The sequence below is a fragment of the Drosophila guanche genome, unplaced genomic scaffold, assembly GCF_900245975.1.
Source record: "Drosophila guanche unplaced genomic scaffold, DGUA_6, whole genome shotgun sequence".
In the NCBI taxonomy this organism is placed as follows: Eukaryota; Metazoa; Arthropoda; class Insecta; order Diptera; family Drosophilidae; genus Drosophila; species Drosophila guanche.
This window is the reverse complement of record NW_022995748.1, coordinates 7,663,455-7,688,009: the sequence shown is the minus strand read 5'-3', so window position 1 is coordinate 7,688,009 and position 24,555 is coordinate 7,663,455. Positions and strand designations below refer to the sequence as shown.

Here is a 24,555-nt window from a genome sequence, read left to right as displayed (position 1 = left end):
TGTTTGTGTCGCACAATTAAACTGAGCTAATTAGCCAAACACTTGTTATCCTTGCCCTCCCGCGAACCAGAGAGACTTGTTGAAATGCCAGGACACGTTCATTGCTTTGCTTACCTCCAGCTTAAATGGGTTTACGCGTTTATTTTTACACTTACCGGTGGATAATACGAGTATAAAAGTATATGTACATAAGTATGTAAATATGTACATATGTATGTTTGTATGTAATTTGCCCATTCTCCAACCGACATTATTATCACATCATTTGCATGCGTTTAGTGGGGTGGGCGTCGTTCGGTGGAGTAAAATAAGTGGAACTTTGTGCAGCTCAGGCGAACGTAATTCGATGCCAACTTTGATGATGACAATCTCATTAACATGGCATCGAAATCAGAGCATCCTCGCCGGGTAATGGTGTCATATAAAAGGGGAATAAAATCCAACAGACAATTCATTGATAGATGCTCACTTTATGTTCGATTTCTGTCTCCACATGATATGAAAAACATTTGCAAGCGAATTGCACTTGCCATTATTCTGGCACGAATCATACCTTGGGCGAGGTTTTCCACTGACCACTGGCGGGGGGGCCAGAGAGTGCCAAGACGGATGAAATTTATTTAATATATGTAACATTATACACAGATATACGGTAAAGATAAGTTGATCTAATTTCATAGGTAAAATATCAAATCCTCTCCTATCCGAAATAATTATAAATCTTACATGGTCCACCCGGCATTCCAGTCAATGTTTTCTGTGGTGTAATAAAAATTACCGATGTTTTTATGCATCGTTGGGAAATACAAGGAAAAGGGATATTTACAAAATCCTTCATGGTGTGGTATTTTTGTTTTCATGTATCAGACAATAATGTAGATAGGCTCGCGATAGAGTAACTCTACATGTCGAGCAATTTGTAGAGAAGCTTTTGGTAAACTTTGCCAGAGCTTTCTCGTGGTTTAACACTTCGGAATTTACGCAAAGCTTTACAGTCTGTTTAAAATGTATTCGCCTTTTGATGAATGCAAATGACTTCACTGCAAAAATGCAATCAACTAAAATAGACTTATTTTAACTAGATGGCTGCTTTTGAGTTCTTTTGAACCAATTGGGTTTGTGGACTAGAAAAATGCAGGCTTAGAAATTGTATTTCCTCTTATCTCTAGTTGCATATTTTTAAATCAGCAGGGGATGCGAATTAGCACACGTTGGGAAGCGGAATCTGGAAGTAGGTTGACCATAGGTGAGCGCGTGACGCCGGGTAGTACCACAGGAATCAATGGACTCGCTTTAGCTGGCTGATAAGGGGAAAAGAAAACAACGACCAAATAACGACCAACGAATGTTTTAAAAATAATCCATAGAGACAACCATCGCACAACCAATTACGGCACATTGCGTGAGCTTGTTCATATGTAGATAAGGCTGCACTCAACAGTCAAATTTTTCAGATAATCGTTGGGAGTACGCGCCTAGTAATCGAATAGACTTATGCGTATTATTTGGAAGTGCATTTTGTGATTAGCTGGAATGGATTTGTGTGCAGATAGTCGGAACAGCTATAGACATTTTAATCGCTGGGATCGTAGCAAATTGTGATTTATTCGAAACTTTTCCTATCTTATCTAATCGGACCTTTGAAGGTACTATGCACAGCGTTCGATAGAATGGGATAATCATTGTACGCCATGACGGGGACGAACACATTCTTGAATCGAAGTTGAACCCATGGACAGGCGGAACTCTGTCCATACATCTATGGCATAAATTTAAAAAGAATTGCCGCCTTATAACCAGTTAGCATTTTTATTGGCCTTGTGGTCAAGTGTTCGATGTTTATCAGATCGTAAAGTGTTGCCAACTTGTGTACTTAGATAAGCGGCGAATTACCCAAAAAGAAGCTTCCCAGAAGAACTAAGAAATAAACGATTGCCAACCGTGCAAATCGATGTGGAAAATATTCCTCACATTTGTCTACTTGAAAACGATAATAAGGGTTATCGCTCTGCCAAATATTTCCATAATCTATGAATAATATTTGTGAATCATTTGGTAAGTATTTATCACTTCATTGTTCATAGAAATTCGGCTTACTTTTCGACCACCAGGTGTCCTGGCATATTTTGCTTACTGGCTGTTTTGAATTAATTAATTTCCAAAAATAAATATTTCTATTTTTATCGATTTGTAATTCCCATTAAATTTATCTCTTTTTTTAGTCCACTTATAACGCTGGGCTTGGGCGAATATTTAATCAAACGCCCTTTGCTTGGTCACACAATTGGATTAATTTATTTTTAACTGTGAATCTTAAAATAGTAGTCCTAGAAAGGATCGCAACGGATCGTTACTCCTGCACATACCGCGTAATAAAATATACACATCAAAAATGGTCACAGGGGTAAGAATTAATCAGCGTTTGCTTTAGTTGATTAAATAGTTTACCATAAGGTCATTGGGGCAGCCCTATGTCTCAAGATTGTCTCAAGGTCTAAGCTGTGAGTAACAATCGAAATGATTTATATGTATGTACATATTTACATCTGTACATATATGTATGTATACTATTCAGCAGACAGAAATTGCATAAACTTATTATGTGTATGTGGGTTGAGACGCACTCGTTGCGGAACTAAACTTATTTATAATCAGATGCAATTTTTGCTGATATTATGAATATTTATTTTGAACAGATACAAAGTTTTATGCACACCATCAACATTCCCAGTAATAGTTCAATGGAAAGCAACAAGAAATTTCGAAATGAATACTTGTAAATACTTTTATTCCTAAGTATTACCTATCAATTATTCACTGTTTCTACTTAAATATTTGGTTAGTTTCAGCAAGGTACAAAGTACTAGTCAGGTACAAAGTAAAATTTCAATCTTCGAAAATAGTATAGCAGAATCTAATGTGCAGTTTAACTAGAAAAAAACGTATTTAGATATTTATTTAGATATGCTTATGTACACACTTACCATACGAATTGAACAACAATCGTATATGCTGGCATCCCCCGTCCATTGCATAAATGCGATAATACCTTTTACTGCCACTTTCCATCAGTGCAGTCCCGCATCCGTTTCAGGACGTACGACCCCATAGCAGCACTGCCACAAATAATGACGGTCCCGATCCCCTCAGCGACTCCAACTGATAAGCGCCCATACAGTTATTTCAGTGTCAAGCAAAGAGCAAATATTTTGTTGTAGCGGAGCGTGCGTAACATCATCGCTTAGTTTCTAATCCGACGCATGGGTGCGAGCGAGCGCGGGGATCGAATTCTGGCTGATAAGAATGCCGCTGGGCGAGCAGGTAGCAGTTCCCCCATATCGACATCGACATTGACTCTCTAACGTTGACGTTGGCGTCGACGTTCAACCAGAAGCAACAACTTTTCTATAGCATCCGATCCTGAACACCGTTCATTTCTCGCTTTGCCTTCGCTGTCTGCGGTCGTGTGTGCTGTCTGTCGCGTCTCAATAAATAGTGAGCGAATCGAAAGCGTTTTGCGTGCTTAAGAATTCCGCAAGAATTCATTTTAATAACATCGAGAAACTACAAAAGTGAATTATGTAAGTTTACCAACTCCAAAGCGATCCAAAGATCCAAAACAATGGAAATATTGAATTTGAGTGCGTGACTTCCTCGTGGTGTTTGTTGCTGGTGGTGCCGCCGCCATTATTAGCCTTGCCAAATTTAGTTTCGTCTAATTCTGTTTAGTGGGTCAGTGCACTGTGGGGGAGAGTTCATTGTCACCGCGAAAAAGAGATCGCTCTCTGATATCGCCCCTCCAGCATTCCCCAATTTGCGCTCACTATTTCTCTCCAATGCTTTGATCGAGCCTCTTTTACATCAGCGTTGGACGATTTCTTTTGCTCTCCTCTTTTCTGTTACCCTGTATTAATAGAGTACAAGGGTATATTTCATTGCACCTAAGCCTTTGCTGCAGGTAAAATTTATTCGTTTCTTTCAGATTGTTCCGATCCGGAAATAAATTATCAATATTTCCTTTCATTTCAATTGCTTTCCAATTACTTACATATATACGGCTAATACACACATACGATGTACATCTGACTAGAGGGTATTCTACGCACGTTATTGCGTATTGTGTACTCTCGCTGCCAGAGCCTCTTGTTTTTGCTGCTTGCTCCCTCCTCTCATTCTCGTTCCACACTTTCGGAATTTATTCGTGTTGTGCGATGTCATTGGTGGTGGGAAACGTACAACGGAATAGTTGCCAAATATTTTTAGATGCTGGCCCATTATCAGTTTTGTTTTCATTCGCAGTTTCTTGCTTTTACATTTGTCGATCTCTTCTTACACGAAACACGGTGGGGAAACAAATGCGTAATTTTGCTTGAGGTTCAAACATTTTCACAAACAATCGCACCCGGCTACAAAGGTTTTGACGTTCTCTTATCGGAAAGCCGGTTTCCCCTACATATGTACGTATGTAGTTTCTCGTACCATTCAGCTGTGGCTCAAAAGTTCTAAAAAAAAATAACACTATTTCTTCTGTACAAACATGCCTTGGCCGCGTGTCACTTTCATTACTTTTAAACATTATCAGAAGCAATTTTTATGATTTTCGAGTCAACTACCATAGTCTCAGGGAGTATTCACCTAAGCAGGTTTTCCATCATATGGATGTCCCACAAAATCAAAAACCGAACACACTTCCATTAACGTGATAAAACCGTGCCTGTGGGGCATTTAACTTACAACAAAATTTAACTGCCAATCATTTACTGTATGGAATGTCTATGTCGAAGCCCGCCAATCAATCTTAAATAATCGCAGGCGGAACTCTGTAGAAACTTTATGAAATATAGTCAATAGTAATGGGGTTTTCACTTTTCGGTAATTCATATGACCCTTTGGACTCTGTTGATTGCTAAGTCAGCTGTTTTAGCTCTTTCATTCTGCGCTGACTTCTTCATTAGCTTGTTATTTATTTTGGGTCTTATCTCCCCCTAGTTTTTCGTATGCAACGGTAACTGGCCAACATTTATTGATTAATAAAGGAAAAACAAAACCTGGAAATGGTTTGGTACATATATTTTGTAGATACCAACAATTACGAGTCTTGGCCTTTGTACCGGTGGCAAATAAAAACCCATTGAAAAGAACTTACCAGCGTCGAGGCCAACGCAAAGCTAACAAATTCCGATGATAACTTTAATCAAGATAAGTTGAATGCATAATAATCGACATTTTGTGAGATTGAGCATGTCCTTTGATACAACAGACGAATATTCCGTTCTATAAAGTAACTATAAAAAGTATGTATATGTACATACATATGTACATAGTACATAGTACACATGTTAAGGTGTTAAGTCATATTATTCACGCGAATGATAAGAGGAAGCCTTGACATAGACCAAAACCAGCTCGAGTGGTGGTCTTATCGGGGATGAAAGAAAAGGCACAAAAAAAAAACCTGTGTACTTTAGTCATAGATCGTATGATTTCTGGAGCCAACATTTCCATTTCCAGCCGTGCGTCCACTTGCAAGTCAATTTTCTTAAAACTAAATAAACCGTGCAGGTAAAAGTGAAAAGCTAATCTCACTTTTGCTTACCTCAAACTCGATTATAGACCGCCAACGTCATGTCCGCCAACGAAGCGCTCTTTAATCGTCCCGGCCCCAATCGCCTGAGGCAGTCGGAGGTCTATCGCACCACCAATCCCAAGGATGCCGTGAAGATACTCATGCAGAAGGAGGGACTCGGCGCCGAGGAGCCCATCTCCATTCCCGGCCTGCTCAAGCGTACGGTCAACAATTTCCCCGACTATCCAGCCCTGCGCACCAAGAGCGGAAAGACCGGCTATCAGACAGTCACCTACAAGTGAGTACGGGGGAACGACTCTGGCTAATCCGTTTTGGAATTTTTGCAATTTACTTATCGCCGCAATTTGCATTACCCACCCGCCCGCAGACAATATGAGGAGAAGGTGCACCAGGTGGCCAAGGCATTCATTAAGATCGGCCTGGAGGAGCACCACTCCGTGGGAGTGCTGGCCTTCAACTGCGCCGAGTGGTTCTACTCGGCGATGGGCGCCATCCATGCCCGCGGCATCATTGCCGGCATCTACACCACCAACTCCGCGGATGCCGTGCTCCATGTGCTGGAGAACTCCCAGGCCCAGATCGTAGTCGTTGACGATGCCAAGCAGATGGAAAAGATTCACTCCATCCGCGACAAGTTGCCCCATCTCAAAGCGGCTGTACAGATCCAGGAGCCATATGCACCATACCTCAAGAAGGAAGACGGCTACTATCGGGTGAGTGATAACGATTACAAAGATTGAGACAATATTCTCTAAACCTCTCCTTTTAGTGGTCGGAAATTGAGTCAATGAACGTCAGCGATGTGGAAGATCAGTTCAAGACACGCCTGGAGAACATTGCCATCAACGAGTGCTGCTGTCTGGTCTACACCTCCGGCACCGTTGGTATGCCCAAAGGCGTGATGCTTTCCCACGACAACATCAGCTTCGACTGCCGCGGCATCGTCAAGTCAATGGAGCGCGTTGTGGCCGGCTCGGAGTCGATTGTCTCCTATCTGCCACTCTCGCACGTGGCTGCCCAGACGGTGGATATCTACACGTGCGCCACAATTGCCGGCTGCATTTGGTTCGCGGACAAGGACGCGTTGAAGGGCACGCTGGTGAAGACGCTGCAGGATGCAAGACCCACCCGCTTCATGGGCGTGCCGCGCGTATACGAGAAGTTCCAGGAGCGCATGGTGGCCGTGGCCAGCTCCAGCGGTAGCTTCAAGAAGATGATCGCCGGCTGGGCCAAGGGCATCACACTGAAGCACTACATGGTGAGTCAAGGGTAAGTATCCCCCAAACCGGACGACCAGGCTGCCACCAAATACTTCAACTTCAGCTTTTGTGTGCGCATAAATTATGCAAAAAGGATGCACAGTTAAAGTGCTTGCAGCGCCTTTCCTATCCTCCGCTCATACACTCCATTCCATGCTTGCATTTTTCATGGCCCAGCCTCCTGGCCAGCCAAGAGCCGACGTGTTTCGCTCCTGCTAAATTATGCAAGCCGAGGAGCGCCAACGCTCTGTGCCGTGCTCTGGTTTAAGCGAGAATCACTGACAACAACATTACTCATAGGTTTCGTGCAACACGCGGGCACAGGGCACGGCTCCCTCCTGCTGCTGGCATGCGCCAGTAAATGCCATGCGGGCACGTCCTCGAAAGCAGTGGCAACAGAGAGCGAGTCACAAGCAGATATTTTGGTCCATCGTGAGAGCTTTCACCTGAAAATACTTGAGCAGAGATTGAAGCATTAGGAAACCCATCAGCCACTTTAAAAGTAAATGAATGAACAGCCGCAAAGGCAAATAAAAGGAATGGCAATTGATTAAGTATTGCCCTTCCTGATACTTTCTTACTTTAAGGAGCTGCAAGGCTTCTATTCAAAATTCAAAAGCAAACTGTAGGACCGACCCACTCCCTTTTGTATTGGTGGCAGCCTCGAAAAACTCATCAGCAAACAATTCTAATTAAAGTTTGTCCAACGTACTTGCAGTAAGAGCTCAGGAGGCTTCCGCTACAAGATTGCCAAGTCGCTCATTATGTCGAAGGTGAAGCAGGCCCTTGGCTTCGATCGGGTGATTACACTGGTCAGTGCCGCGGCCCCTATGTCGCCGGAGACGAAGAAGTACTTCCTCAGTCTGGATCTGAAGATTCTCGATGCCTTTGGCATGTCCGAGACAGCCGGTTGCCACACCATTTGCCTGCCCGACTCGCTCTCGCTGAACTCCATTGGCAAGACCCTGCCCGGCTGCGAGACAAAGTTCATCAACAAGGACAACAATGGACACGGCGAGCTGTGCATCCGAGGACGCCACGTGTTCATGGGATACATTGACAACAAGGAGAAAACGGAAGAGTCGCTGGACGATGAGTGCTGGCTGCACTCTGGAGACTTGGGCTTTGTCGACGACAGGGGCTACGTGAGCTTAACTGGCCGCTCCAAGGAGATCATCATCACGGCTGGCGGCGAGAACATTCCGCCCGTTCACATTGAGAACATGATCAAGAAGGAGCTAGATGGCATCTCCAATGCCTTCCTGGTGGGAGAGCAGCGCAAATATCTGACAGTTTTGCTCACTATTAAGGTGGGTTCATCTCAAGAATTTTGTTAAATATTTGTATACTTATTCCTTTTTCATCTTTAGACCGAATTGGACAAGGAATCGGGTGAACCTTTGGATGAGCTGAGCCACGAGTCTTCTGTGTGGATGAAGTCACTGGGAGTGGAGCACAAAACCGTCTCGGACATCCTCAAGGCCGGTCCCTGTCCGAAGGTGTGGAAATCCATTGAGGATGGCATCAAGCGAGCCAACAAAGTTTCCATCTCAAATGCCCAAAAGGTGCAGAAATTCAGCATTTTACCCCATGACTTCTCCATACCCACCGGCGAGCTGGGACCCACACTGAAGGTCAAGCGCAACGTCGTGGCGAAGATGTATGCCGATGAGATCGAGAAACTTTATGCCTAGAAACCATCGATCCAAATGCAAATCCAAAGGAACCCAAAACAAAACACACAAAGACATAGAGAGCTATGAATGAGCGGAACTTGAGCTTTAATGTAAAATTGAATTTAACGGACTTTCAAGCCAATAGAGTGCCACATTATATAGTTAGGATTATAGGCTGATGTTAACTGTTGGATATTATACTTAACCTAAACCCGCGCTCCAGAAGAATGCAGTTGGGACAACTCTACGCGTACGCCTGCTGTCCCGGGAATTAGCTTTCCGCCTGCTGGATCCAGAGATCCCCTATTTTAGTATCTAAGTTTTAAATTTGTATATGCTAATTTGTTTTACCATCTGAAACGCAACGAATTGTTTATTGTCTGAAGTGCCACAATAAATTGATATAGATTGTATGGAACTCTTGCCTTGACAATCACTCAATGGATGGATGATGAATGGAATGAAACAACAGAAGTAATCTTTACTTGTTGGGCTCAGTAATGACAAATAAACCCAATTGTTTTCGCCCTTTATTATACATTTTCGTAATAAATACAAGTGTTGTTTGGTTACAATCTCGGAATGAATCATATTCGTAGTTTAAGAAGATTTATTTCATTAATGTTTAGTGTTTAATTCCACATTCCTTTTGGCAATCAATTATGAGTCCTTCCCGTTTTGTGGCTTCTTTTAAAAGATTGCCACGCACTTAACTTGCTTGATTCTACTAAACTAAGTCTCATTGTTGTCGTCTACAGCTGGCGTCTCGGTGGTCGACTCCAGACCCTGGGCCAGGCGCTCGGCCACGCGCTGCATCAGCTCCTCCATGCTCATCTCGATTTTGACGCAGGAGTGACGGGCGGGGTCATAGCGTTGCTCCCGGCCGCACTGGACACGCTCACAGTTGAGGCTGAGGCTATACCAACGGCTCACGTCCTTGTAGCCTGGCCGGCACTCGCACTCGTTGTGGGACACGCAGTGGCTGTGCTCCGGACAGCCGCCCTGGCAGATGGGACGGCAGATGAGCTGGTGCTGCTTGTTCGGGTGGTGCGAGTGCTCGTAGCCGCGCATGCAGTGGCACTTGTTGGGCTCCACGCAGTAGCTGTAGGCGGGGCAGGCCTCCAAGCAGATGGGCTCGCAGAATCCAAACAAAATGGTGCGGTACCCGGGGCAGCACACCTGAACGTTGTCCCAGCGGATGCGCTCCTCGTAGACCACGTACTGCTCCGCATGCGACTCTGAGGTGGCGTTGTCGGACATCCGTGTCCTGGTCACCGGCACCTGGTACTTGACGCTGATGTTCTTCTGGCAATGCCCGTTGGTGATGGTCAGGGCCAATACCTGCAGCTGCTCTTCCCCCACCAGCAGCAGCCCCAGGCCGAGGGTCAGCAGTTGGACCAGCATCTTTTTGGGCGTGGAAGATTGTACGCATGTACTTAGGTCGCTCCGAGTGCACTAAACGCAGCCAGTCTGTCTTTCCGATTAAAGTAAAGCCCGCAGTGCCTGCGATGCATTTGCTGCCGCCGTTCATCATGCTCTTCGGCTCTGCTTATTTGTACATAAATATGTACATACATACATACATAGGCTTCTGTCGTACGATAACTGACTGTCGGCCTCTTATTATTATTCATATTATTTTCGCAGCGCTTATCGGCATCGTTCAGTCGCGCCACAGCCTCAGCATTGGAAATGTACCAATACGGCAGTTGGAGAGTGGAAACCTTTGCAATTCGAATTAATCTGTTGGAAGCCCTGCGTGTGGAGAGTAAGGAAAGCCTAGCCAGATGGGTTCCACGTTCCAAAGTGATCGGACAATGTAAGAACATATTTCAATTCATTGAAGTTTCTGTGATTTAATTTCGTTTGATTTGTAGTTTCGTATATTTCGTATAATCTTTGGACTATGCTTTTTTCTGCACGTTTATCTCTTTAGGGACTCGCATTATATCCACTTTTCATCTCTTTTTCTAATTTTTTTCAATTTATTTTAAATGTTGTCCAAAATGGTTATGGTTTTACGCAAATATGATTCGAACTGTTCTTTTAATTTAATCTAATACTCTGTCACAAGGGACAAAAGCTCCTAGGCCTTCAACAGCCCAAAATGTTCTGGTTAGAGTATATTGAAGCATTCCTCTCGTATTTCTTAGATAGTTTAATATGTTAGGAAGAACTTTTCTCAAGAGTCATCTTTCTTATTGGAGTTAGGAATAAATAATAGCAAGACAACAAAATATGATAAATTACGGACAAAGCAATTGCAATTCATTATCCTGAATTATGTACGTAAGGTCAAAGGTACAATTTAATAATTAACTTTAAAAGTTGTATGTATGAATGCTCATACATAGTACATATGTGCATATGTATGCATGTACATGCTTAAGTATGTACATATGTACATATAAATGTATAATACAAAGTTGATATTGATAAGGCTCTGATTTTAAGAAACACAAAGTCCGGTTTTATCTAGTGAACGATAAGGCTTCGACAATGAACGATAGGTTTCAGATTTTGACCCTGCTCGAAGATAAATTTTGGACAGCGAATGTCTCAGAATGTGGAGAGTCAACCCAAGTCGATGCTCTGCTAAAGTTGGATGTCATTAGGGATTATATTCCACAGTTATACTTACTATTAGAGTACTATTACTACTCTATGCTATTAGAGGGAACTATTAACTCAGTTAACCCCAATCACCTACATGTGTACATACATATGTATGTACGTTTGTAAATCCAGCTGATTAAATGGGTTGTTTCACTTGGCTGGTACTGTTCCTATCCACTGAACCACCTTGTATACTAGGGATCCTCCAAATGGAATATAATTCTTGTGCGTGGAATGAGTACTGAAATACGTACATATGTATATGTACTCCTTTGATTTTTCCATACAAATTTATTTGATTTCAGATTTCTAAACGGTATTTGTTAATACATACATATGTCGATTAAAAATGATCAAGATTGGTATAGAAGAAGGCCAAACCAATAATGTACATACATATACATATGTACATATGTATGTAGATAATTTTTAAAGCTTTTTTAAACAAAGAATATGTTTTTCGAATGTCCCTTCTCTACATAGGTATGTACATATTAAATGTATTATTTACATTTAATGATATAAATGCCACTCACGATACAGAGTGTCAGAGTATCCACTGGCTTGCTCTCCAACCTGTCAACCTTTTCAGCTCCATTCATTCCATACTCTTCTCTCCACTAGCATACATCAGTATGTATGTATGTTGTGTGGTTACAGCTATCTGCATAAATATGTATGTCTGTTCAAATTCCGGCTGTGCTGAAACTCGGGTGGGTATTGTAGTATCGTTGTATGTACGCTACGAGAGGGGAGCTTTGCATATGAGTCCGTCGTGTGCGTTTGTGTGCTCGATATATACAAATAAACATAAGCAGAGAGCAGGCGAGCAGGAACGATTAGCAGGCTGGCAGAAAAACGTAAAGTCATCGACATAGGCAGCGGCAGAAGCAGCGGCAACCGGCATGTGTGTGCGTATGTGTTTATGCGAAGACGGGTGGAGTGTGCGACGGATGTTAATGTTACCCCATGAAAGCTAAAAACGGTAACAGACGACGCTACTGCGACGGACTCGTACAATTTGTACGTACACATGTAACATATGTACATGCATATGTATGTAGACATCTACAGAGGTACATATGTAATCTTGTCTGTAATGAGCAATAACAGAAAAAAGACAGCGACGCTGGCAGAGCGAAAGCCAAAACCAGAAATGGTATGAAACTGAAATGTAATAGGCAGCAGCAGCACCATCGTCGAAAGCGGTGTTCAGGGGGAAACGATATTTTAATATGTACAGGTACAAGCCACAATCATACGTACATACATACATACGAACATATGTATTCACGTGTATGAAAACATATGTAAGTATGCTGTCTGACTTGTTCATACATATATGTATGTATCTGAATATAAACATATGTATGTACATGTGCCTGATGTTGATGACGTACAATACATACAAAACAACAACAGCAACTCAATTTTTTGTGATTATCAGCCGCATTCGGCCGGCGTTTAGCGATTTAGTTCTGTACACTGGCCGCCAACAAGTAAGAAAGGCAGTGTTTTGTTTTTACAGGCGAGGTCAGAAAATGTGGCCATGTATACTTGAAGCGAAAACCTAAGTTTTTAATGAAATTGCATTTATCCATTAAAATAAATCAATTGATAGAGTCATATTTACTTATGGTTCGGCTCTGGAGATGCTAATATGAATAAAATAATAAAACATAGGGACCAAGACTAGCATCAAATCTAACCCATATCCCACATGATAGTGAAAAATTTTGCTGGCGAAGAAACAAGCCGTGATCTGTTGGGAAAATTTGGGGTATTGTTATCGTGACGTTGCAGTTCCACACACAATCGCAACGAATGCAATTTGATTTAATCTGAAAATGGTTCCAGAATTTTCCACTGATCAGCGGTGACTGCAGAGAAAATTGCAGCATCATCGAAAACAAGCATCGTCAGACGTGTGAAGAGCGAAAGCGAAGGGATCCACAATCGGTGCGTGGCCAAAAGCTGATAAGTAACATGGACTATGGAAGCCGTCACCGATGACAGTGACAGTAATGATGACACTTACGAGTGCTGCACAGATGCAATAGTCGGGTCCAAAGAGCCGATTAAGCCGATTGATCAGTTTCACTGACCCTGTGCCGACGTCAGAATCGAAAAAGGGGGACAATCCGCTTGTGTATTTTTCCGTTGTTCTCTCCTGTGACTACACCAGCATTCTGATGTCCACAAGTCAAATGTGTCAAGTGTGTTTTTGTGATTGGTCAAATCAGCATAACTCTTTATAATATTTTGTAACCTGCACAACGGAATTTCCGTGCGCTCAGCTCTCTCACCCCGTTGGCTAATGTGTGTATTAAACAGTTTTAAATACCGGTTGCTATTGTACGAGAAATTGCTATTTATGCGTTCAACAACGTAGGCCATATGCACTGACATTCATTCCCCGCCGACCAAGATAGTTGTGATGTAAATACATGTTTACATATGTATGTACATACGAGTATGCTTTGTGAGTGTGTAGAAATGAGTTTGAATGAGTTGCTGCAAGTGTTTCGTTCTGAACGAACGGGAAGTCCGGAGGGGGAGCTGCATGAACATACATACATACATACAAACATATGTACTTGTATGTAAATACATACACTTGTATGTCGCTTGTTTGTCGATATGTAGCTACACGTGTTATTTGATTTTCGTTTCGCTTTTTATGTCCGTCTCCATCTCTGTCGGTGTCTCTGTCTGTGCTATTGGCGCTGTTGTTGGTACATGAATATAAAATGTTGTTTATCTGTCCCCGCCACCCCACTTATCCCCCTTTCGATTGGAACACTGCTTCGTGCCCCGCCTCGGCTGGCTGCTGCCTGACTCTTTTAGTAGTTTTCTGTGAGCGAGAGTGCGAGTGTGTGTGTGCGTGTGTGGGTTTTGTATCGTTTTTGTGTGTCGTGTGTGTATGTTTCCTTATTGTTGTGTGTACTTGTTTGCTGGCTCTGCTTTGCCTCTGCCACTGCCACCGACTCTGCTTCTACCGCTGCCTGGTTGTCTGGCTCACTTGCTAGCATGAACTTTTTGCTTTGGCTCTGTGCTGACGCCTGCTAATCAGTGCTGTGCGCCGGGTTATTTCGCTATATCTATATGTACACAAACAAATCTACAAAAGTCACCGACGACATGCACATGCTCATGCTCTTTTGTTGCTCTCTCCCCCACCTACTGGGCTAACAATCAAAGAGAACACACATTAGGTCATGCATACACACATTCATATGTTGGGGTGCGTGTAAATATGTACAAAACATATTGTTACACATGCCGAAACCGATGTACCCTGTGTGGTGTGGCGATGGTGTGGGTATGCATATTAGCATTATTATGACCATAGCATATGGCAAATTGCTTTTAATACGTATCAGACTCTTCAAGTGCGCGTCATCATGAGTAATAGGAGCATGTACAGTGGAGCGCCAAAGACTAGATACGAGCGTAATTTCCAAGCATTATGAAAATACATAATGTTATTAATAACGTTTTCTAGGAAAAATGCTAGATCCGATATTGCATTGCTCACCAACTCTACTCGCATAAATTGTCTCCCACTCCCTATAGTCTTCTGTTCTTAGAACATTCAAATCGGTTACGCATTTGGACTAAATCGTCCACTGTAATTACGTGACGAGTTCCTAGTGGCCTGGTCATTCAATGAGTGACAAATCATACAACCACCAACAATGTCAGTCTTTAGGGTGAAATTTGAAGATCCTCGTGGTGTGGTCAACCTCCTGTACAAGTATGTACATCCACCCAACCTGTACATTCTGGGTTATAATAATGCAAAACAAGTACATATGTATGTACATATGTGCATACTTATGTACATTTACATGTAGATATTCATACATATGTATGTACATAAACGTGTCTAAACGTAAACTAAAACGTGTCGTTTTAGGACCACCCTAATCGCACCCGTTGCATGTTCAATATTCATTTTATTGTTAGCTCTATAGCTGTCTAGTTCACATTTAAGGTGAGTTTTCCTCTAACACATGCCTATGAATCCCATTTGTACATATTCCGGGTTTTTTATATTTTCTTTACGCTTCCCAATATAATTCTTATGTACCGTTACACATGCCCCACTCACACTCGCCACGACAAACACATACGAATCACTTAAAGTATATGTATATATGTATATATATATTATGTAACTACATACATATGTAGTTACATCTGTATAGTTGAGGAAGTGAGAAAAAAAGCTCAATATCGCAACTATTTGTGTTGTAGTTTTGATGCACTCGGCACCGGACGCCCGGACGTACACCCGTGCAACCCATAGACGGGGTTTACACTTGTTACCGATTCATGAGCTGCTGTTCGTTGGTAAATAATTTCATAATAATGTTGTTGTTGCGCGCATAACAAAAGATAAGTGCAAATACAAATTGCAACAATTACAATTGGGTTAATAATATATCGTTTTAATACTTATCCGAAGGCCCCCAACATATGCAAGCTCCTCACTGCGTCCCACCGCACTTGAAAGCCACACAAGAACGCAGTTCTTACTGCTGCACTGACACACACACACACACAAGCAATTAGAAGAGAGGCAGGGACGTTTTTGACATTTTGCAATAAAATAAATTAAACAATAAATTATAAATTTGTACAAAAAATGACTGTTGGACGAACAGGCGCACAGAAATGCCTAACCGCACGAAAGCGAACATACGTACGGCCGGGGCAGCAGCAGAGACGCTGACGGCGACTGCGACTGCGATTTGTTGTTGGCCTGTGTGAAAGTGTTTTTTCTGTCCGCTCTCTCTCTCTCTCGCTCTCTCTGCTCCGCCTATTCCAATTCTCTTTATGCGACGAAGTGCGTGGTCCATGTGTGCTTGCTTGGCCACCGCGTCTAATGCGCCCGACTCCGAGTGAGTGACCAACTGGGAAGCCCGCTTCGGTTAAGCTGGGGGGGTAAAACACTCATGTACTGTGCTTTATGACCGACAAACAACACACATGTTCCGGCATGCAGCATACCAGGTACCCTGGTAGTGTATCGTATCTGGGCTGCGTTGGTTTTTATCTGCTTAAGACCGGGAATGCCCATTTTCTATCTCAGCTGCTTGTCGAAGGTCAGTTGCGGACTAAGTATTAGAAATGGGTATTTTAGGAACCCAGCAATGGTCAGTAAAAATAAATAGTGTATTATATATACTATTAAAATTATTAAATATACTACTCAACTGCTTAGGTACATAAGTACATATGTACATATGTATGTTTGAAAGCCATTACTGGATCAATCAAACATATTCCTTTTTTTGTTGTTTTTTTTTTTTTGTTTGCGAAGGCTAGCTCATTAAGCGATTTAAATCCGCCGAACATCAGTAAATACAAATGAAAACACGACTACATTGTTTAACCTGTGACACTTAATAATCTGCAACTGAATTTGGGTCTGGTGTCCCAGACGAATCCAAAAACACACACACAAACACATACGTGGCATTACTGGATCTCAGCCTTATCTGCCAGACCGAACCGATGCAAACATGTGTCTTAAGGTCAGTCAATGAAATCTAAGAACATACCCGCACCAGATCAAAGACCGAGCACTTGACTAATCGTCGGCTTTTCGAGAGATTACTGGAGCCGGTAACCTATTTATCGCCCAAGCCGATGTTCGGAGCGGCAACGTCATTGCCTGCAATACGATCCCAACCGATTCGGTGCGGTCTTATCAACGTCATGGACCGACGCTTTAAATAGCGGCCGCAGGCAGAGCCCAGAGTTTAATTGACGAGAACGCCTTAAGGATGAACGACATAGACTTGGAGCGGAGCAACCTTAAGCCGGCCATCAGCTACATCAGCACCTCACTCCATGAGGCTGTCAAGCTTCGTCTGGATGTGGGTGCGACGGGTGCTATGGCCGAGGTGCCACCGCAGACCATACCCCGTCGCTTCCAGGACGTGTGCCAGCAGTACGCGGATCACCCGGCCCTGGTCTGGGAGACGCCCGGCAAGGGGACAAATGGCTGGACCACCCTGACCTATGCCGATTACCAGCGCAGAGTGGAACAGACTGCGCTAATGCTACTTGATGCTGGATTAGAGGAGCGCAGCTCGCTGGGCGTCTTGGCCTTCAATTGCCCCGAATGGTTCTTTGCCGAGCTGGGAGCACTGCGAGCTGGAGCCGTTGTGGCTGGCATTTATCCCAGCAATTCGGCGGAGGCAGTGCGTCATGTGCTGGCCACCAGCGAGGCCACCGTCTGCGTGGTGGACGATGCTCAACAGATGGCCAAGCTGAGAGCTATCAAAGAAAAGCTGCCACGCCTGAAGGCAGTCATTCAACTGCACGGACCCTACGAGGCATTTGTTGACAAGGAGGAAGGCTACTACAGCTGGCAACAGCTCGAGGAGAAGACTTACTCGACTGCCCTCAAGCAGGAGCTTCTCGCAAGAGAGAGTCGCGTTTATGCCAATGAATGCGCCATGCTGATCTTCACCTCGGGAACTGTGGGTCTGCCCAAGGCTGTGATGCTCACCCACGACAGCATTGTGTTCAACGCCAAGTCCGCATCTGCCTGCATGAAGGACGTGCAGGAAGGAGCAGAGAGCATGGTCAGCTTTCTGCCACTCAGTCATATTGCTGCTCAAATATTCGATGTCTTCCTGGCCCTCGAGCACGGCGGTTGCGTCACATTTGCCGACAAGGATGCCCTCAAGGGAACTCTAGTGCGAACCTTCCAGAAGGCCAAGCCCACGCGGATGTTCGGCGTGCCGCGAGTCTTTGAGAAGTTCCAGGAGCGTCTGGTGGCAGCGGAGGCCAAGGCCAAGCCTTACTCCAGGCTTCTGCTGTCCAAGGCCCGCGCCGCAGTGGCTGAATACCAACTAGCCGTGATCGCAGGGTGAGTCCACGGCACTTCCATTCTAAGTGGATCAGAATTACTCACTTCCCCCCATTTTTATAGTGAGAAACCTTCGATCTATGCCACTACCAAATACTGGCTGGCCTCACGCATGATCCGACCCATCCGTCAGATGATGGGCCTGGACCATTGCCGAAGCTTTTTGACCGGCGGTGCTCCCACCTCCGATGAGATGAAGAACTTCTTCCTGGGCCTGGACATAGCTCTAGGCGAGTGCTACGGCATGTCAGAGACTGGCGGTGCCATCACCCTGAACACGGAGATCTCGAACCTTTTCAGCTCAGGCCAGCCGATTGCCGGTGTGGAGGTGAAGGTGCAAGAGCCCGATGCCAGTGGCAAGGGCGAGATTGTACTGCGGGGACGCAGCAACTTCATGGGCTACCTGGGCCAGCAGGAGAAGACCGAGGAGACCATCAATGCGGACGGTTGGCTTCTCTCTGGTGATCTGGGCTACTTTGACCCGCACGGCAATGTGGTTATCTCCGGCAGGCTCAAGGAACTCATTATCACGGCTGGCGGCGAGAACATTCCGCCCGTTCACATCGAAGAACTAATCAAGAAGGAGCTGCCCTGCGTAGCCAATGCTCTGCTGGTCGGCGACCATCGTAAGTATCTCACAGTTCTGCTGTCCCTGAAAACAAAATCCGATCCCGCAACGGGCATTCCGTTGGATGGACTGCGGGACGAGACCATCGAGTGGCTGCACGAGCTGGACATCAATCAGACGCGTCTCTCCGAGCTTCTCAACATTCCTGCCGACCTGCAACTGCCCAACGAAACGGCTGCCATAGCCGCAGCTCAACAGATAGCGGCGGAGCCCAAGCTCCTTGAGGCCATCGAAGCGGGCATCAAGCGGGCCAACAAGAATGCCATTTCCAATGCCCAACGCGTGCAGAAGTTCGCCCTCATCCCGCACGAGTTCTCACTGGCCACTGGCGAGCTGGGACCCACACTCAAGATCAGGCGGAACATAGTCCATGCCAAGTACGCACCGATTATAGAGCGTTTGTACAACTGAAAGATTTCCTAGTTTAGGATTACATTTTAATGAACTTTGGCACTTATACTCGTAGATTTTCGTAGACATTGATTATTATATTATACATATTTCGGTACATAATTGTTTACTTTGTTTAATTGAATTTGTTGCTCGTGGACTATGATCTCTCGCGCTCGTGTCTGATGGGCTGCGATTCCATTTTGCTCATGTACTGAAAATATGAAAGTGGTTAAGTGTGCATGGCAACATAGTTCCGGTACTTCAACCAACCACTTCATTGATTGCCTTCAGTTTCCGTTTGCTCTGCTCTTTGCGATCCACGAAGCGCCTTAGCCAACGCAGACATGCAAAAGTGATTGCTATGGCCACCAGCATCCAGATGATCACCGAACGAGAGTCAAAGCGATCTGTGGGTATCTTGGGCCAGGTCAGTGGCGGAGGTGCTGGGTTCAGCTCATCGTACGATTGCTATTCAACCAAAGTACATTTTTATTGTGTTTCCCTACTGAACTCTACTGATGTGAACTTACCGCACACTGAACTTTGCTGTGTATGGCCTCGCCGACACTCAGGAGCACAATCGAACGATTGCGTGAGCCCTCGATACAGTCTATGCCCTGCACCTTGGTCAAGTCTTCGTTCCAATCGCTCAAGAGGCTCCAGTTGCGAGCAAAGTTAAGGGAAGCGGGAGCTCTAAGCAGGAAATTCTTCACTAACCAGGCACAGTTCCAATGGTTATCCGCTAGATTGATGTGCCCAAACTGAAGCAGGCTGCTCAAATTGACCGAATGAAGAAGATTCGAGCTGAGATCCACACTCAGGGAGAGTCGGTTTAAGGCTGGCGGCAGACTTTGCAAGAAGTTGGCTTCGATCAGAGCATTTCCATCCAGTTTTAGACGCTTCAAATGTGTCTGATGTGACATTAGTTTGGGCGATATTTCCTCGATTCGATTGTGCGAAAGTATTATCTCCTCCAGCTGGCTGTTGGCTTGGAACAAGCTTTCCGATAAGGAAGCTATTTGATTGAAACTTGCATCGATTTGGGTCAGACTAACAACCGACTGCAGACTTTCAGCCTCAATGTGGCTGAGAATATTGTGGCTGATGTTGAGACGCTGCGAAATGGAAGATCAATGGAGGCTTCTATATTTTATTTTGCTGTCAAATTCACTCACCTCTAGTGAATCCAAACCCAATAAACTTTCCTTCGTTAGCTCCGTCAAATTGTTGTGACTTAGGACCAAGTCTTGGAGCTCAATGTTATTCCCAAATCCCTGCGGCTCCAGCTTCTGCAGTAAGTTGTTTGCGAGATTCAAATGAACCAAGCGAGCAAGACCGCGTTGAGTGAGAAATTGAAGACTGCTCAATAGATTCCCCTCCAGGCGGAGACTGCGGAGATGTGTATTGCTTTCAAAGGCAAGGGGATCGACGCCTTTAATCAGATTATGGTGAAGCGTCAGACTGGAGAGACGATGTAGGCCGGAAAATTGAAAGCCATCGATGAGCATCAGTCGATTTCCATGGAGCTGGAGGTGCTTCAGGTGTGAGAGGCCATGGAAAGTGTCATCTGCAAGCTGTTCGATCTGATTGGAGGCCAAGTTGAGCATCTGCAGTTGTGGATAGAGCACGAAGCTGTTGTCCTCCAGGCTGCACAGCCTATTATGACTGAGATCCAGGGATGTTAGTGCCTCCAAGGGCTCACTGGACCACGATCTCAGCTTAGTCAGGTTGTTGTGGGAGAGCGAGAGCGACTGCAGTCGGGGCAGACCATGCAGGGAGAAGTCATCCAAGCTGCTCAGACCACTATGTTCCAGCTCCAGGTGCAGAAGCTGGCCAAATCGCATGAAGAAAGCATTCTCCAGATGCGGCAGGCTGCAGTTGCTCAGAGTCAGCGATGTCAGGACATCCATGTCCCTGATCATTGTCACCTCTGTCTTGTTGCAATTGCTTATTTGCAGGCAGCTGACCCTGGAGCCGCAGCAGCAGAGCAGCATCCAGAGCCAGACTAGTATTTGGTACACCGCGTGGCACATTTCAATGTAGACTAACCCAACGGCTCGCCGTTTCTGTAACCACAGGGTCTTATCTCTTTGCAGGCGCTTGTGGAGCCAGTTGACAAGCCATCAAGATAGTGAATGAACTGATCAACCAGCCAACGTTTGCCCAAAGACAATATTTACTTCGCTTAAAGTTAAAAAAAATAAAAATATACATGGCTGCCGCTTGAAGACCTCGCCAAATGCATGTAAGTGGGAAAATATGGGTTAAGGCAATGCATTTTGAGCCATTTGGAGTACGAATAAAATAAGGAAGAAGCTTTGAGAACATTTATTTGATCACATAAAAGATATATTCATAGCTTACAACTCTTCGTTTATAATTTGTATTATAAAGTGAATTTATTGTGTGCAGATATAATCTCGTTTAGGTAAGTTATCTTTAGATTTTGTATGTCTACATAGCAATATTTTGCCCCTAAAAATAAATGTGAAAATCTACTTTTTGCACAGCCCAAACAATTCATTCCATTCAAACCATTCATGAGGTTTATTCATAGCATTAAAGAAGTGTGTGGCAGAAGGATAATTTATGGCCGTTTAATAACCCACATATTTTTGCATGAAATGTATGAATGAATGTGCTGAATGCATTTGAATTTCGTATGCACGAGTGTCTACTTTGGCAATGACACCTGCATTCATTATTAAACAAATCAACAACATTTACAAACCAAATATAAATATTCCAAATTAATGCAGACGCATAGCGTTACCCACAGACCCATGAATATTTCAATTAAAATATGCAATTTCCACAATTGAAAACTCCTCCACCACTACCATCCATCATACCAGACACTCATACAACCACACTTGTCTCTGTTTCTGTCTCTGTTTCTGTTTCTGTATCTTCTCTTTTTGTCTCTTTCATTCCATTCTGTTTGGTTTATTTGTATATTTGCTTTTCACCTGCATTTCAACTTTTACTTTATCCTATTTGCCTGCGGATTTTGACGGCATTACGAGAATCTCTGTGTGGCAGCATCAGTAGAAGCTTCCAGCTGTCCCAGAGACAGAAAGAGAGAGAGAAATAGCAAGAGATTTGGAGAGTGAGAGGGGACTATAGCGGAAAAGCCGCAACAAGCAATGCACTTAACCAATGGATGGAGGCATCCGCACAAAGCTTGGGGCTTGGCTGGGGCCAACAGACCCAGACCCAGACCCAGAACCAGAACCACCTGGCAAGTAGAACGATTATGACTGTACAAATTTGCCCGTTGCCACAATTGTTGTTATGTATATTAATTTGAGTTTTGAACCAGTGCCAAAAAATGTTGTTGCTGCGGCTAAAGGCTGTAAATTGAAATTGAACTGTGGTGCAGCGAACCCAAACGCCCACTTACAATGTTTGAGTTGCGGCAGGTCCAGCCCGGACATTCCGTCTCTGATTGCAATTGTCTAAGGCAAAGGTGTGCGAAGATGCGATTTCTTTTATTATTTTATCATAGGAAATTGCAATGCATTAGGGCACTAATTCTATAGAAATTGTTGCAGCTAAAGTATTCAGATATTATTTTTAATTTGCCTAAAAGTTTGCTACGTTGGAAAAAAAGTATTTCCAGCCTTACAAATTTCTTATACTTACGCTAGCAACTAAGTAAAAAATAAAATAATAAATATGTACTTGGAGCCAGACACTTATTTGCATTTGCCTCAAAGTCTAAGGCTTTGTACACCAGATTTGGCGTCCAACTGTTGATTCTTACTAATCCATATTATTATTTATACTTCAGCCAAAAATAAACTCTAGCTTTACTGAATAATATTTCTTTTATGTAGTTTTTATTCACTTGATTCAGAGTTGATTCAGCTGATGTCATAAATATTGCTTTTGCCTTCTCCAACACTGATTAAGAGCTCAATATAAATGGTTTATAGTTTTCAAGAAGAACGAATTAATTATTCTTATTTCTTTGCAGAAAAAAATGTCCAGTGCACACTTTTGAGCTGCAAGTGAAATGTTTGATTGATGGCTTTGTGACACCTTCACTGGCTGAGCTGGCATTCAACATTTTTCCTCGCCTTTGCATGGTAAAAATTTAATTCGATTTCCACGGGTAAATGCGTTTTTAAAGTGCAACTGAAATGACTGCAATTGACTTGAACTTTGTCCGGCACGCCCCCGCGGCCACAGTCAGCCAGTGTGCCAAAATGACAAATTTAATATGTACTTCTTGTCTGCCGCTTGTTTGTTTGCCTTGCCGACGCTTTAGCTGCATTTTCCTTTGGCCAATGGACAAAAAAAAGAAGCTGAAATTGCCAAGCTTGGCCCGGTGCCAGCAGAGCAGGCAACATATTTGCCAGAAGCACTGCAGATGGTCTGGAGGAATAGTTTTGGGCAAAGCAAAACTGTTTTTATTTGCAAGCAAGTCTGGGACTCTCGACTCTATCCAGGGACTCTATATCCTTCCATCTCTGTGTGTATATGGTATTAAAATATTTTTATACTCATTTCAGCTGCCAAAATTATTTCAATTTAGTTCCGCAAAATAAATTTGCCTTCATCTTTTTGGCGCTAGTCTTTTTTTAGCTTCTCAGAGTTTTCTCCGTTGCCCATTTGGCTCGCGTAATGAACAGGAAAGTGCCATATGATTTACTTATATTTTATGAGTGATGTTTTAAGTTTGCCGGATAACATTTGGCTCAAGTCGGATGCATGACTTGATAATTGGAATATTTCATGTTGAAGTGCAATTTGAGAGCAAACTGTTGCAGTGACTTAAGCATATCTTAAGTGAAAGAAAACTTCGTTATGCTATTTCAAGGAGACATTACTTGTATCACAATTGGCCAAAAATGTAACCTTTTCTTAAGTTCTTAATTACGTTTCCTCTCCTTTCTACCTTTCAATTCTTTTGGCAATTTCACATTAATTTCCACTGAAATCAGCTTCATTTAAAACTCCTCGCCTTCTTTGCCATCACTATAAATATTACAATAGATGCATTGTTCGTTCTCTTAACATTTTTTCTACTGGTCGCGCCCTCGTTCGGCATGAATGGCCCTTGGCCGTAGCTCTCTGTGTTACCCTTGGCTCATTGTAATTGCAATTCTGACCGTTGGCAAAGTCCAAACAACGGCCAGTAAAAATAGAAGCTAAGCTCGCTTCGTGACTGTTTGTGGCCGAATCCCTGCCCTTTCAATTTTAATAGAATTCTTACTTTATTTACTGGAGCAACAACTGCACTGCCACACAATGCGAATTTCTTAATCTCTTTTCGCCTCCTGTTTTTTAAAGCCAAAACCAAAGCTAAAGAAAGCAAGCAACCATGGAGGAATGCTTGCTTCGGGATCGAATCCTAAGATACTCTTTCAGATCTATCGAGACAAAAATGTCTTGGACGTTTCGTCTTTAAATGTTGGTCAACAAAACTATGTAAATAATATGTACCTAATATGAATATATGTATACAAAATTGCCGAAATTAAAGACTTCTTCTAGGGCAT

The 24,555-nt window shown here is 43.6% G+C and overlaps 4 protein-coding genes across 4 annotated transcripts; 2 read left to right on the top strand and 2 right to left on the bottom strand.

Moving 5' to 3' along the window:
* Positions 1-3,435: 3,435 nt before the first annotated feature.
* Positions 3,436-8,940, top strand: LOC117584324 (very long-chain-fatty-acid--CoA ligase bubblegum). Its single transcript, XM_034273152.1, has 6 exons — positions 3,436-3,581; positions 5,614-5,864; positions 5,955-6,300; positions 6,357-6,856; positions 7,565-8,156; positions 8,217-8,940. The coding sequence occupies exons 2-6, from the start codon at positions 5,626-5,628 to the stop codon at positions 8,538-8,540; spliced, it is 2,001 nt and encodes a 666-aa protein (XP_034129043.1). The 5' UTR covers positions 3,436-3,581; positions 5,614-5,625; the 3' UTR covers positions 8,541-8,940.
* Positions 8,941-9,216: 276 nt separating this feature from the next.
* Positions 9,217-10,017, bottom strand: LOC117584330. Its single transcript, XM_034273159.1, has one exon. The coding sequence runs from the start codon at positions 9,924-9,926 to the stop codon at positions 9,255-9,257; it is 672 nt and encodes a 223-aa protein (XP_034129050.1). The 5' UTR covers positions 9,927-10,017; the 3' UTR covers positions 9,217-9,254.
* Positions 10,018-16,904: 6,887 nt separating this feature from the next.
* On the top strand, positions 16,905-19,120 carry LOC117584323 (long-chain-fatty-acid--CoA ligase heimdall). The gene is made up of 2 exons (XM_034273151.1): positions 16,905-18,027; positions 18,091-19,120. The coding sequence occupies exons 1-2, from the start codon at positions 16,934-16,936 to the stop codon at positions 19,064-19,066; spliced, it is 2,070 nt and encodes a 689-aa protein (XP_034129042.1). The 5' UTR covers positions 16,905-16,933; the 3' UTR covers positions 19,067-19,120.
* LOC117584326 (insulin-like growth factor-binding protein complex acid labile subunit) lies at positions 19,119-21,105 on the bottom strand. Its single transcript, XM_034273154.1, has 4 exons — positions 20,224-21,105; positions 19,579-20,163; positions 19,319-19,516; positions 19,119-19,259 (listed from the first exon to the last, which is right to left on the bottom strand). Exons 1-4 carry the CDS (start codon positions 21,079-21,081, stop codon positions 19,206-19,208), a joined length of 1,695 nt encoding a protein of 564 aa, XP_034129045.1. The 5' UTR covers positions 21,082-21,105; the 3' UTR covers positions 19,119-19,205.
* Between the last annotated feature and the right edge of the window lie 3,450 nt (positions 21,106-24,555).

Bases quoted from the DNA above. Each gene is read 5' to 3' on its own strand.
- LOC117584324 (XM_034273152.1), top strand. From the start codon at position 5,626: ATGTCCGCCAACGAAGCGCTCTTTAATCGTCCCGGCCCCAATCGCCTG. The intron at 6,301-6,356 runs GTGAGTGATAAC...CTCTCCTTTTAG, and splicing joins AGGAAGACGGCTACTATCGG to TGGTCGGAAATTGAGTCAAT. The intron at 8,157-8,216 runs GTGGGTTCATCT...TTTCATCTTTAG, and splicing joins CAGTTTTGCTCACTATTAAG to ACCGAATTGGACAAGGAATC.
- LOC117584330 (XM_034273159.1), bottom strand. From the start codon at position 9,926: ATGCTGGTCCAACTGCTGACCCTCGGCCTGGGGCTGCTGCTGGTGGGG.
- LOC117584323 (XM_034273151.1), top strand. From the start codon at position 16,934: ATGAACGACATAGACTTGGAGCGGAGCAACCTTAAGCCGGCCATCAGC. The intron at 18,028-18,090 runs GTGAGTCCACGG...CCATTTTTATAG, and splicing joins CAACTAGCCGTGATCGCAGG to TGAGAAACCTTCGATCTATG.
- LOC117584326 (XM_034273154.1), bottom strand. From the start codon at position 21,081: ATGTGCCACGCGGTGTACCAAATACTAGTCTGGCTCTGGATGCTGCTC. The intron at 19,517-19,578 runs GTAAGTTCACAT...TTGGTTGAATAG, and splicing joins ACAGCAAAGTTCAGTGTGCG to CAATCGTACGATGAGCTGAA. The intron at 19,260-19,318 runs GTTGGTTGAAGT...TCATATTTTCAG, and splicing joins TGAAGGCAATCAATGAAGTG to TACATGAGCAAAATGGAATC.